Source organism: Cyprinodon variegatus, unplaced genomic scaffold, assembly GCF_000732505.1.
Source record: "Cyprinodon variegatus isolate N-32 unplaced genomic scaffold, C_variegatus-1.0 Scaffold7, whole genome shotgun sequence".
NCBI classification, from domain to species: domain Eukaryota; kingdom Metazoa; phylum Chordata; class Actinopteri; order Cyprinodontiformes; family Cyprinodontidae; genus Cyprinodon; species Cyprinodon variegatus.
In genome coordinates, this window is record NW_015150460.1 from 2,461,713 (window position 1) to 2,474,945 (window position 13,233).

At 40.2% G+C, this 13,233-nt stretch overlaps 2 protein-coding genes across 2 annotated transcripts in view; one reads left to right on the plus strand and one right to left on the minus strand.

The window, feature by feature from the left end:
* Positions 1 to 394: 394 nt before the first annotated feature.
* eri1 (exoribonuclease 1) lies at positions 395 to 4,638 on the plus strand. The gene is made up of 7 exons (XM_015375715.1): positions 395 to 728; positions 2,009 to 2,184; positions 2,264 to 2,480; positions 2,555 to 2,638; positions 2,724 to 2,833; positions 2,916 to 3,030; positions 4,205 to 4,638. The coding sequence occupies exons 1-7, from the start codon at positions 654 to 656 to the stop codon at positions 4,445 to 4,447; spliced, it is 1,020 nt and encodes a 339-aa protein (XP_015231201.1). The 5' UTR covers positions 395 to 653; the 3' UTR covers positions 4,448 to 4,638.
* Positions 4,639 to 6,146: 1,508 nt separating this feature from the next.
* Positions 6,147 to 13,233, minus strand: part of LOC107085845 (laminin subunit beta-1-like) — a 34,752-nt gene continuing 27,665 nt past the window's right edge. Inside the window, exons 26-35 of the mRNA XM_015376457.1 lie at positions 11,320 to 11,689; positions 11,061 to 11,245; positions 10,352 to 10,593; positions 10,073 to 10,273; positions 9,857 to 10,001; positions 9,581 to 9,788; positions 9,153 to 9,294; positions 8,872 to 9,048; positions 8,618 to 8,777; positions 6,147 to 6,381 (exon numbers count right to left, since the gene is read on the minus strand). Of these exons, the coding sequence (XP_015231943.1) occupies positions 6,245 to 6,381; positions 8,618 to 8,777; positions 8,872 to 9,048; positions 9,153 to 9,294; positions 9,581 to 9,788; positions 9,857 to 10,001; positions 10,073 to 10,273; positions 10,352 to 10,593; positions 11,061 to 11,245; positions 11,320 to 11,689 (1,967 nt within the window). The 3' untranslated portion in view covers positions 6,147 to 6,244. The remainder of the gene's footprint in view (positions 6,382 to 8,617; positions 8,778 to 8,871; positions 9,049 to 9,152; positions 9,295 to 9,580; positions 9,789 to 9,856; positions 10,002 to 10,072; positions 10,274 to 10,351; positions 10,594 to 11,060; positions 11,246 to 11,319; positions 11,690 to 13,233) is intronic.

The window sequence follows — 13,233 nt, forward strand, 5'->3', positions numbered from 1 at the left end:
AATATTCAATGTTTCTTCTGTAACACTTTTAAATATTATCAGCAACAAGACACGGATGAGTGCCGCCTCCACACTCTGATTGATCAGAGCGTCATGTCTGTGACGCATTCACGGGAGCTGGAAAATTACAAATTTTTCGTATAATTAAATTTATGGGGACGCCGCTGAAGATAAATATTACAACATATGAATAAATATAGATCATTTATTTTTTTAAACCGACAATTGAAGTAAAACAAAGTTTCGGAAATACATCTTTAACTTTATTTGAATAAAATAATAATATATACGATATTATTACGTTTTAGTAGTGTTGAATTGGTCATCCTCGTCGCTAGGGGGCGCTACGGTCTAATTTTTATTGGTTTTGGCGCAAAGCGGAAACAGTCTAGTGTGTTCAGTGTTGGAAAAATAAAGTTAAACACTGCAGCGGTTCGTCGGAAGAGACGTTTTCTCATTAATTTTCATTTATCTTATATTCTTTAAATTAATAAAGTCAAGCTGCTCCGCAATAACATGCGGAGGCTGTATTTGGTTTTGAGGAAAACGTGATGTTTATCAGTATTAGCTAGTGCAGCTGTATTGTTTTGTGGTTTAATCTTTGTATTTTAATGACATTTGGCGGTGACCGTTTGGTGCTAACTTTGTTTTAAATGGATGAACACAAGGAGAATATTCAAGGGAAAGACGTGAACGTGAAGATGTCGAAGGAAACAGAAGATGGAAAGGTGAGTCCTTATATTTTAGCTCGCTTTACATTAGTAAAAAAAAAACGTTTTAAGTCTGGACAACAATATTTCTATTTCTACTACCTGCATTTAGTACATATTTTAGGTTTAGCTAGTTTAGTTTAGTTAGTTTACAAGCTAACGAATCAAAGGTGTTTTTTGTATAGAATAATTTGATATCGTAAAAAAAAAAAAAACATTTTCAGATTAATTCAGTTTATTTATCAACATCAAAATGACAACACACGTCTCAAAGCACTTAAACAACACATGTGAGTCTTATTTTTATTTTTTCTGTGATGTTTTATCTTAAAAACTGCATAACAGGACTGGTTGGACTGAAGCATCCAGGGGTGATTATGATGATGTTGATGTTCAACCTTATTCCTAATAAAGATCCAGCATGCACATTTACCCTAACCCAAATTTCCTACACATTTAACAAGACCCTGAAGCATTTTTTTTTATGTTTAAAGCAAATATCTGAATGTCCTCATGGGGCTAAAAAGGATTTCCAGACTTTATTCTTCTTCCTTTTACCTGAAAGTTGTTTCTGTTTGTCCAGCCAGTATTTTATTTCTATACTTTGGTCATAAATCTGTTCATTTGTATATCATCTTGCTGTGGAAACCTATGAATATTTCCAGGATGTCTTTTATTAAAGGGTTGTTAATGATGAATGAGTAGAGGTTATGTAAAATGGATCTCAGGAAATCAGAATATAATCAATCAGTCAGAATCAAAAATGTTGTTTTTTTTTTTTGCTTCAGTAATTCATTTAAAAATAAGAGTGGATATTTTGTATATAAAACTCACATAGAGGTGTTTATTTTTCATCTTTGAAAAACCTTGAATATGACTTATAGCTAATAAGCAAAAAGTCTCTCAGAAAATAGAATATGAAACAAGATAAGAACTGATAAAATGATTTTCTGAGATGTTTAGGAAACTCAGGTTGCTTTATCATGGTATTTAGCTTCTCATCTTTACAGCACCACTGTTGAATCCAGTTTGGTGGCAGATTGTAGCGTGCTTATTGAGCTAACCTTTGATGGTGTAAAAAGTTTCCTTATTTGGCTGGAAAGTAAAACCAGCATCTCCATAAAACATTTTTTTTCAATGCCTCTTTGTTGTTTACCCTCATTGTGGTCAGTCACTATTAACATCTGAATAGAATTCCTTTTTAATTGCAAAATCTGTGTTTCCTTTGCAGGAAGCTTGAATGATCTATTATATAAAGTCCTGAATTGTTGATTATTTCCTATTCATTCCTTCTTCAGACGAAACCCTGCAGCAGAATACAGCCGGATGAAGAAAATGCTCCTCAGACGTCTCAGTCCAACGGAGACTTCAGTCACCCAGTTTACAAAGAAATCGCAGTGGCCAACGGCCACATCAACCGCATGTCCAAGGACGAGCTGCGGATCAAGCTGGCAGAGCTGAAGCTTGACACCAGGTGAGTCTCTGTTGAGTCTCAGCTGCAGGAATCTCAGCATCCGATTCGATCGATCTGCCTTCTCTGTTTGTCCATGAAGAGGGGTGAAGGATGTGATGAAGAAAAGGTTGAAGAACCACTACAAGAAGCAGAAGCTGCTGCAGTCTGCAGCGGAGGGAGGGCCCACTGACACCTACTATGACTACATCTGCGTGGTGGACTTCGAGGCCACATGTGAAGAGGACAATCCCTCAGATTTCCTGCATGAGATCATCGAGTTCCCCATGGTCCTCATCAACACACACACCTTACAGATTGTACGTCCTGCTTCTTAATCACTTAATCACTTTAACTAAATAGTGGAAGATTATTAAACGCCATCTCGTTGCAGGTGGACACTTTTCAGGCATACGTGAAACCAGAGGTGAACCCGCAGCTTTCAGACTTCTGCGTGAAGCTAACAGGAATCACACAGGTCTGAGTTCGCCTTGCGTCTTTCACTTCGACTCCATGTCTGACGGTGTAGCTGAAACTCTACGCTCTGTGTCTTCTGGCTCCAGCAAACAGTGGATGAAGCAGATCCGTTTCCAGAGGTCCTTCAGCGAGTCGTGGAATGGCTTCAGGAGAGGGAGCTCGGAACGAGATACAAATACGCCATCCTGACCGACGGGTGGGTTTGATTTCCGTCGTTACTTTCTGCTGAGTTTTGTGTTTCTCCCTCCTGCTGCTCTGATGGTTGGTGCCTTCTGCAGGGCGTGGGACATGAGCAAGTTTCTCAACATCCAGTGTCGGATCAGCCGCATCAGATATCCTCAGTTTGCAAAGAAGTGGATCAATATAAGGAAGTCTTACTGCAACTTTTATAAGGTTTGTTACTCAGAGATGTGCAGAGAAACGGGGGTGGCCATGTTAGCCTGTTGGCTCTGAGCGGTGGAAATGTTGGCTGCCTTTTAAAAATCTCATCAACCTGCAATCATTTTTTGTTTGTTTTAGAGTTAGAGCCAAATCACACATAGTGCTGCTTCTCTACCTAATATTATTGAATCTTGATGGAAGGAGATCTTTGTTTTTGTTGTGATTCAGAATCATCTGATGGTTCATCTTCAATCAGGATCTGTTTCCATAAGTCTGATTCATCCTTGTATGTTTCCTTCTCTCCCCTCTATACACAAATCCCTTTTCCTGTGTCCCATCTTACTGTCTTCCCATCCTGTCTTCCTTCCCTCCTTTCTTTGTTTGGTTTATTTCTATCCTGTCTGTAACCTCCCTCCCTCCTTTGCTTTCTCATTCCTTACCTCCCTTCTTGATATCTCTCTGTCATCCATCCTTGCCTTTCCTACCTTCTTTTGCTCATTTTGTAATTTTTCTTTCCTTCTACGTGTCCTAACATTTTCCCTATTTTGTTCTTCCATTCTTGTCCCTAATGTTTTGTCTTTCCTTTCCTTCCTTCCTTTCTCCTTTTCTGTTTGTTGGATCCTTTCTTTCTAACCTTCCTTCTCAACTTCCTTCTCTGTTCCTTCCATCATGCCTCCCTTTTTTATTGTTTTATATATTTCTGGTGTTTGCTGTTTTCCTATTTAGATTCTCTTTATGTTTAAGATCCAATAAAAGAACTAAAGTATAAAATAATATATCTATTGACCAGCAGGAGGCGCAAGGGTCTGCAAAAAAGCACCATAATAAAATAAAAACTTTATTTTTTTTTTGCCCTGAACAATAAAACCTTTTTTTTTTTACAAAATAAAAAAGTTGGTTTAAATGTAACGGTCAAACTCCTGAAATCTATAAAATGTGTTTTTAAACCTTTGTTTTTATCAGTCCAACAAAAATTACAATCCTAAATGCTTGTTTGAGAGGATTGTTCCTTATAGATAAAACTGAAAATAATCTGAATTACGTGTTGAAGGACAATTTTTAGACAGTTTAGACAGTTCTTTTTTCTGTTGATGTCATAGTTATAGTGATATTTTAGGTACTTAACAGTGGGCTAGCCCTCTGTGTGATTCTGTCCAATACTGATTTCTTTATATGGTCTCCCCAGGTCCCGCGCACGCAGACCAAGCTTAGCACCATGCTGGAGAAACTCGGCATGAAATACGAAGGTCGTCCTCACTGCGGCCTGGACGACTCCCGTAACATTGCAAGGATAGCCATTCACATGCTGCAGGACGGATGTCAGCTGCGCGTCAACGAGCGCATGCACGGCGGCCAGCTGCTCTCGGTTCCCAGCTCGGCACCGGTGGAAGGAGCTCCGCCGCCCCGTAACCCCGGCAGTAGAGATTAGAACCAGAAACTGTAACGATCCAGCCTTTTTAACCTGTACTCACCCACATCACTTGCAAAAGCAGAAAAGCACTTTAATTTGAGCTTAAAGCTGTAAGTGGAATCACTGTTTAAGATTAAGGAGGTCTCACTCTGACAGATTTCTTTTTCCACCTGTTGAATAAAATAAAATGATCATTCCTGCATGTGTGGAGCCTCTTCATTCTTACTAACCAATCAACAAATATTCATAAATGAAATGTTTGCTCTTTTTCTTTTCTGTTCTTAATGATGCATCATCAGCTGCTAACAACCTAAACATCTATTAATATTATGTATTTTAAAACCACACCATAACACTTTCCAGGTTTAATTAGAGGCTTACCAAATTACAGAAAATGTATAAATTCTGCATTTTAGATGGGGGGAAAAAAACTTTTCTAATCATGTTCTATCAAGATGTGTCTAAGTTAAATAATTTTAGCTTTACTTGGTTTAAATTCCATAAATCTATAAAACATATTTCTCTAATTGGAGAAAAAAATACATTTATTAGAAACATAATTTTATTTACTTGATAAATTTAAGAATGTATCACTAAAGTATTGCCCCAAAAACAGAAATTGTAACTGACCAATCAGATGAAGGGATTGCTTTGCTCCTCAGTCATCGCTGCCTCCCTAACGGTCTTGGCTTTATATACCACCGACGCAAGAGAAATTCTTTCCTCTGATTGGCTGGTTTCGTTTCTGTCCAATCAGCGTTCAGGGAAACGATGCCGTCGAATCGACTCTAAAATCAGACATTTTTCTTCCGATTTAACTGGTCTATTAATAACTTAGCTAACCCCCCGCCTATAAACTGTCTCTCCCTTGATTGGCCAGTTAGATATTTTACATTCTAGTTTAAGGCATGATATATTGTATTCAAACCGTTTTAAGAAGTTTAGAAATTTAGCTTGGTACAGCTTGGACAGATTCGTCACACAGAAATAAATTCATGATTTTTTTTCCCTGTTTATAGCTAAACCTCGTTCTAAATAAATCATTTTGGGTCCATTTATTTCTTTCAGCAAAAATGTGTCCTCTGATTGGCCAGCTTAATTGATTGATTTCCGACTGTTCAATCAGCTTTAGGCACTCCGGTCAAATTGACCAATCAGAAGAGAGAATTTTTATTTTTTTACGTCGCGTTCGGAGAACACCCTAAATCATTATTAATCTTCAAATTGCTGCACAGATTTTATTTTCTGCTATTAATACTAGCCAATCAGAGAACAGAATGTTTTGTTGTTTTAAGAGTCTCCTGAAAAATATAAATTTTACTCTGGATATAAATACCAAGCTTACAGTTCTGTGTTAGAATTTTACCAAGAAGCGTCTTTGTCGAAACAAATGTATTCTGATTGGCTGGTTGTGGTTGATTGGTCACTGTTCAATCAGAAGAGCCAGTTCCACTGTTATTAATAAACTGAGAATATTAAATAAAATAGGCTCACTGATCAGATGATTTATTTATTTCCAAACACAGACAATCAAAACTGGTGTGATTTCACTTATTCAAACTGTTGTTTCTGCAAATTAAAGCAATATTTATTAACAAACTTTGCACACATTAAGTACATACAAAGACAAACATTTATATGTCATGCTTTGAGTGAAATTTTTGACATGGAGGTTTATTTATTTTAACTCTGAGTTTTGAGGTTTATTTTGGTTTTATATTAGACTTATTTAAACATTTTTATTGTTTTGACAGTTCTGTGACAGGTCTGTGTTTAAAGACGTGGCTTAAGGTTTCCATGGGGATGATGGTTTGGTCACTGACAGCTGCTGTACAGGGACACTTTGCTGCTGATCTCCTCCAGGATGAGGCGGGCGGTTCGCTCAAACTCAGCCAGCTCCTCAGCTTTCTTCTCCAGGAGCCGCTGGTTCTCTTCATAGGAGTTCTCCAGCTCTAGAAAAAGCAAAAAAAAAAAATAAACAAAGGTAAAAGGGAATTTTAATTCGAAAAGAAGGACGATAGATTTAATCTTCCTATGAGGAAATGTATTCAGAGTTATCGATCTTTACAAACTATGTTAAATTACTTTTGAAGTTTTAAAACAAACACAAAAAATTGGAATGATAACAGCAACCTAAGCTGTCTTCAAAACAAGAGTTAGGTGCAAAACTTTAGTTTATTATAAATTTGATGTTAGCTTGTGGAGGAGCTGGCCCAAGTGGCTGGGGAGAGGGACGTCTGGGCCTCCGTACTGAAGCTGCTACCCCCACGACCCGACCCCGGATAAGCAGAATAAGATAGCATGGTAATTGCATTAAATCACTTATGATTTCTGTTTGGCTTCATAGTCCAGCAGCAGCACCTCATTATATCTCAGTTTCAATCACCTGACCTTAGCTGTCCCTCTACATCAAGCATCCCGAAAGTCGGTCCTCGAGAGCCGCTATCCTGCAGGTTTTAGAGGTTTCTCTGCTTTAGCACAGCAGATTCTGATGATTGCAGTTCAGCAAAAGCCTGTTAATCAACTATCAATGTAAATCAGCTGTGCTGGAACAGGGAAACTAAGGCAACGTTCACACCGCAGGCCTTGACGCTCAATTCCGATTTTTTTTGTGAAATCCGTTTTTTTTGCGTAGCCGTTCACATTTCTAAATATATGCGACTTGTATGTGATCTCCTGTGTGAACTGCAGTCATACAACGCAAGTGTCCTGCATGCGCAGTAGAGGACGCAATGACGTCACAGGCCAGCGTGCTCTGTCTTAACGGAAGTAAACATGGTTGATAATTAGGGTGTAAATAATAGTCGTTTTGTATCGATGCATCAATCCAACAGCCGACGATCTGATGCATCGATACGTCCGCAAGAGTATCAATTCATGTTTCTTTTTTTCCTCCGGTCTATTTTTATCCATTTGCTCCTGGGCGTAATTCTCCCTCCCGTGCTGCGGTGGCGCTAAACCTATTTTGCCCTCCGACCTCGCTTCCTGGTTATACTCTTCCAGCAGTGTGTTGCAGTAAGCTTGACACAGACATTTTTGATTTATGCTCAATATTGAAGCGTGGTCTGTGCTACACGCTGTGGGTCTAGAAACGGCCGAGGCGGCGAAGAAGTGGGGGCGAGTTTAGTCCGACGACGGAGGGACATGAGGACCAAAAAGAGCTGAGATCCAGGTGGAAAAAGGGTCGCAGCGTTCTCACGCACCTCGCTCTTCTGGCACAAGTTGTTTTCCGCAATTACGGTCATAAAACAAAACAAGCCGGCCTCCTGTCTGCTGCACTGTCTGCGTTCAGCTACAATTTGGGAGAGGTGCAGCGGAGCGTCTGTGGAGGGGGCGGGACGTCTGGAGCCGAGGTATTTCATTGCACTCATTGCACTGATTTTGTGCAGTATTTTTTGATGCAAAGCCTTTCAGAATCTATAACGCAGGGGAATGATTATTTTTCTGTGAATGAGGTCTTAATTGGCCTAGGTGGAGTACAACTTTTCTACTTCTGTTATTTGCTGTTGTTTCTCAAAAAAAAAAAAAAAAAAGCATAACGATATTACAGCTTTCATTATATTATTTCAAATTTGAAACATTGTCTAGCCTGTAAGTTAAAAAAAAATGAACCAATTAATCGAATCGTATCGTGGTGTTTTCTTGAGTATCGAAAATAATCGAATCGTTGGGTCAGGAAATCGATACTGAATCGAATCGCCATGATGAATGTGATTTACACCCCTATTGATAGTGCTGGAGCACATCTAGCAATCTTTCCCAACAATAAAAACACAATCTTTTCAAGATGGTTAAACATAAATACTGCTCTTCGCAACATCGTCCGCCATGGTTGTTGTTTTTCTTGCCGCTTCTTCATAGCAAGACCCAGAATAGTGACCTTTGTCAGGTATTAATGGTGTTCAGGTGGGATGAATCCGACCTGGTCGCATTTGAAAAGATCAGATCGCATCAGATTCAGGACCACATAGCCAAGTGGCCTGGGTCGCATTGAAAAAAAAAATGGATCTGTGTTGTTCAGACTGCCATGAAAAGATCAGATACAGGTCGCATATGGGCCAAAAAAACAGATTTGGGTCACTTCAGGATGCAGTGTGAACGTAGCCTAAAACCTGCAGGACAATGGCCCTCGGGGACCAACTTTGGAGATGCCTGCTCTAGATGAACTAAGTATCTGGAACTAATTACCTTTAAGTCTCTGCAGTTTGCTGCTGCTTTGCTCGATCAGCTCTCTGGCTTCCCTCTGCAGCTCATCTGCTTTCCTCCTCGCCTGCAGCACCGACTCCCCCTTATCCCCCATTTCTTCCTCTACCACCTCTAGTTTTTCTTTAAGGTCCTCATCGAACTCCTGCTCAAAATAAGAAGTACAGATAAAAATGACAAAATCTTCACAAGAGATCTTCACTGCTGTAAAGAATCACAGGTTAGCAAACGACTTCGACCTTCTGAGCCTCCTCTGCGATCTGTTTGGCCCGGTCGGAGACCTGCTCTGCCGTTTCCACCTTCTGGTTCATCTCCAGGTCGTTGTTCCTCAGCAGCATCAGTTCCTGCTCCAGCTTAAACAGACGGCCAGTGGCCTGGCTGACCTTCTGCTCCGATTCTGACGTCTCTGTTTCCATCTAAAAAACGCAAAACAACACGTTTTTAGAAGAATGAGGCTCATTGGGTTAATTTAGCTGAGTTATTTTTAAGGTTTTTACACTTTTTTCTTGATTAAACTCACAGAATTGACCAGATCGACTGTTTCTCTTGTGTTGTTCTGAGCCAGCTGGATGGCGTCCATGGCGACCCTCTGAGCGCGCTCAGTCTCTTCTAGGGCTGCTTTCACTGATTCTGCCGTCTCCTTCAGATGTAACGCCCCCTCACTAACAGAAAGAAAACCACGGTTAGATCTACAGACACAAATAAGACAGTTTCTTATGTTCTAATGCATTGTTGCTCACATCTTTACATTTGCTTCAGATTTTCTTTCAATGTTTTCTGTATTTCCCTCATTCTTGTTTTATTGATGCTCCAAGATGACATTTTAATCCAAAACAGCATTTCTTAGATCTTGTTTTTTAGACGATAAAAATGTGACCAATCAAAGCTGTTATTACAGTGTTCAGTGTGTGTGGGTATGAATGGCACATTCCAAACGTGGAGAGTTACCTGGCTGATTTGGCCTGAGTCAGGAGAGACTCTGCACTTCGGATGTCCTCAGCGCTCTCCCTGAGGATCTCCTCCACGCTGGTCAGACTGCCGACCTTCTCCCTGATCTCATTGGTCAGCTCCTGCAGTTTCTCCGCCGACGTGGGCATCTTCAACGCCAGCACCTCGTTGGCCACGGCCTCAATCACAGAAGCGTCTGCCTTTTCGTCTGGAAGGAATCAGCTGTTATTTAGCTCTCTGAAATGCGTTCAGCTGAAGAGATAGCGATAAACTCACTGGTCAGAAGATCTCGTATCTCTTTGATGAGGGCACGGAGCTGCTCGTTGCTCTGCTCTACTCTCTCTTTGCTGCGATTGGATGAGATCAGCACCTCTATGGCCTTAGCCTTGGCCTCATTAGCGCGGATGTTTGCTTCCCACACCTAAAGTAAAGACATCCTCCTATTGCCTTTGAACGGATGGATAGATGCTACTAATGAAGACCTGCACTCACCATCCTAGAGAGCTTGTCCACCTCCTCCATAGCTTGCTGGATCTCCTGCTCCAGGTTCTGGGAGGACTTCAGGGCGGTTTGAGAAGTCGTGACAAAACCGCCGCAACCATCTCCTCCACAGTGATGCCCTCCATCTTCCCTGACACAACCGAATCCTCCGCACTGAGAGCAGCTTTCCCCTTCAGCTGAGCTGCCACATGTCTATATGACCATCGCAATAACAAAGAGGTGTAAAACCAGCTGAGGTGGAGGATAAAGACAACATTCTCTGTGACTCACCTTCTCACTAAGCGGGGATAGGTCAAAGGTTTCCAAATCTTTGGACAGTTTATCCAGCTTCTGAGAGTTTCTTTGGTGTTTTCGGTCAAACTCCTTCTGACTGCTGCTCAGTTTGTCCTCAGTGGCTTCCCGTAATGCAGCCGATTGTTCCACGGTGTTGCCCGGATCACTGGTTGCAGCCTGAGAGCGTAGCTCTGCAGCTTTGGACTCGCCATGTGCAGCAGAGATTGTGCTCATAGCTCCTACAAGCCATACCATTAAAGAAAACCCAACACATTTTACATTTTTAAAACTTTTAAACAAAAGCCATCTAATTTTAGAGCCAGGGAAACGCTAAAAGTTGATCTCTTTGTTCATGAGTATTTGTTTAGAGGTCCACTGGACAAATTTGCTCAAATAAAAAGGAATTAAAACAACAACAAAAAATAATAAAAAATAAATAAAAATGTCTGAGTTCTTGCAGGTTCAAGATCACTGAATGAATGGATAAAGGATTGAAGTAAAACTCTTTCTACTAAGAATATGGCAAAAATGACAGAGTCTGATTTAAATCCACCGTAAGATATCTGGAATGAAGTCAAGAACTTAACCAGACAGAAATACTGAAAATGAAGCAACTCACAAACATCCATTTTCCTTAAAACGCTGCTGAACTCTAACGTACTGCGCCGTAAATCATATCAGGGTTGTGTGGGAGTTCCTTTCTCACCCTGGATGTTGGCGTTCTTGATGTTTTGCACCTGCTGTCTGAGCTCTTCTACGCGTTGCTGCAGCTTCTCAGCCTCATCAGTCAATTCTTCTAAGTTTGTGCCTGTGAGGTTTTTTTCTTGAAAAGCAAAGATTAAATTTCCCTCGGTCGTGTTCAGCTTTCCGTTGAGGAATGACATCACTCCACTGAAATGATACAAGATTAAAATAAAATGTCTGTTTTTTTGTTTTTGTTTTTTATGTTTAGACATTTTACATACGTAATCTGATGCATCACTTCTTGGACATTTTCCAGCTTCTCTCCGGCCGTCTTGTTCTCCACTATCTCCCTGACAGCCTTGGCGTTTCTCTCCAAACTGTTGATCAGCTCCTTGTACGGCGCCGTCACTCCAGCCGTCAGCAGCTCATCAACCCGGGCCTCCAGCCGACGAGTCTGATTGGTCAGCTCGCCAACCACAGCGTCCCAGATGGGGAAGCACTGGTGGCAGGGTTCACAGTTAGGGAACTCTCCCTTGTAGCCCCTGGCACACTGATCACAGCGAGGGCCTGAAAAGCTTTCCATGCAGGTGCACTGCCCTGTGGCTCGATCACACTGCTCGCTGGATATTCCTCTGGAGTCGCAGTCACAAGCTGGAATCATCAAAGGAAGCACAAAAGTTCAGCTTTTAGGCTTCCTGTTTCAAAACTAAACTATATCTGAGGATTAATTTATGACAGAAGTTACTTTCTAGAACTTACAGGCTGCTCAACAACTTATTGCTCCTTTAAGACATTTTTATTTACTTTCCTGAAACTTTTGAGTTCCTTTCCTAGAACTTGGAGGGTTATTTTATGGATCTCGCTGTAATTTCTTTTAAACTACAGCTTAATTTCATGGAGTTTTGAGGCTTTTTCTATATATTATAGAAGCAAGAGAGCCTCTTTATCAGGTGACTTATAATTTTGAGATATTATAGTTACTTTCCAGAACTTTAAGTTATTTTTCTTGAACTCAAAGTTAAAATCAAAACAGGTTTTTGCAGACTGGACTGTATTTCCTTAAATACAGCTTATATTCAATCTCTATAACGCCTCCCTCAAGTGATTCAGCCCCCCCCCATCCCCCGTAATTGACACTTATGCACTATTTTTGCACACCACGCATAACTTTACTAGGATTTTCACTTTATTTGGATTTAGTTTTTTACATATGCATAGATATACGTACAGATATATATTCAAAAGATCTATATGTGTATATATTTTATCTCTTTTATTTTTTATTCTTATTTTTTACCTTTATTATATTGTATAGTTGGATGTGTGTTATATAAAACTGTGTCTGGAGCGTGTAACAAAAGTAATTTCCCTCTGGGATTATTAAAGTATTTCTGATTCTGATTCTAAATTGTTTTTTTTTTTAAGACTTACTAAAATAATATTTTCTAGGGCTGGGCTGTATAATCAGCTGACTTGTAACAGTGTAATGTGAAGACATTAAAAATGTACTTTCAGCTAACATTACTTTACAGAACTTGGAAGTTTTCTGTATCCTACAGGCTATTAAACAAAAAACAAAAAAAAAAGAATAATTTTGTGAATAGAGATCTTTTTGCATATATTATCTCCTGCATTTGTCTTTCTTAAATTAGAAGCTTCTTAGAGTCTTAGAGTACATACAGGCTACGTTAGGAAAACTGCTATTGGGGTGATGTGTCACTTAACATTTTCTTCAAATTAGAAAAGTACATAAAAACTGTGCAGTTATTTTCCTAAACCTCTAAGTTGCATTTACTGAACTAAGAGCGTACTGCGGTTTCTTTAACATTATGCATTTATTTCTGACTCAGTCCTTTCTGGGTTTTGTTGGGAGCTGGAGAAGTACCACCTTCCTCCAGCAGAGTCCGCCGTGGATCCTCCTGAGCCGAGCCTTCGACGCACCTGAGGCTCGTTCCATCATCAAAGGATCCACAGTATAAAAGCTGTCTTCAGACCTTGCCTTGACGCCGCAGTGTTGAATCTAGTTGGTTAGCACCAGAGCCAAAGAACCTTCTGAGAATCTTTTATTGCCCTCTGAGTCCTGCTAGGATTCTAATCCTTTTGTGTCTCTGTTTCCAGGAAACCTGTTTTTCTCTGTGAACTCTGCTGTGAGCTTAGAATGCCGAGCCTGCCCTCTGAGCCAAAACCCGAAGACT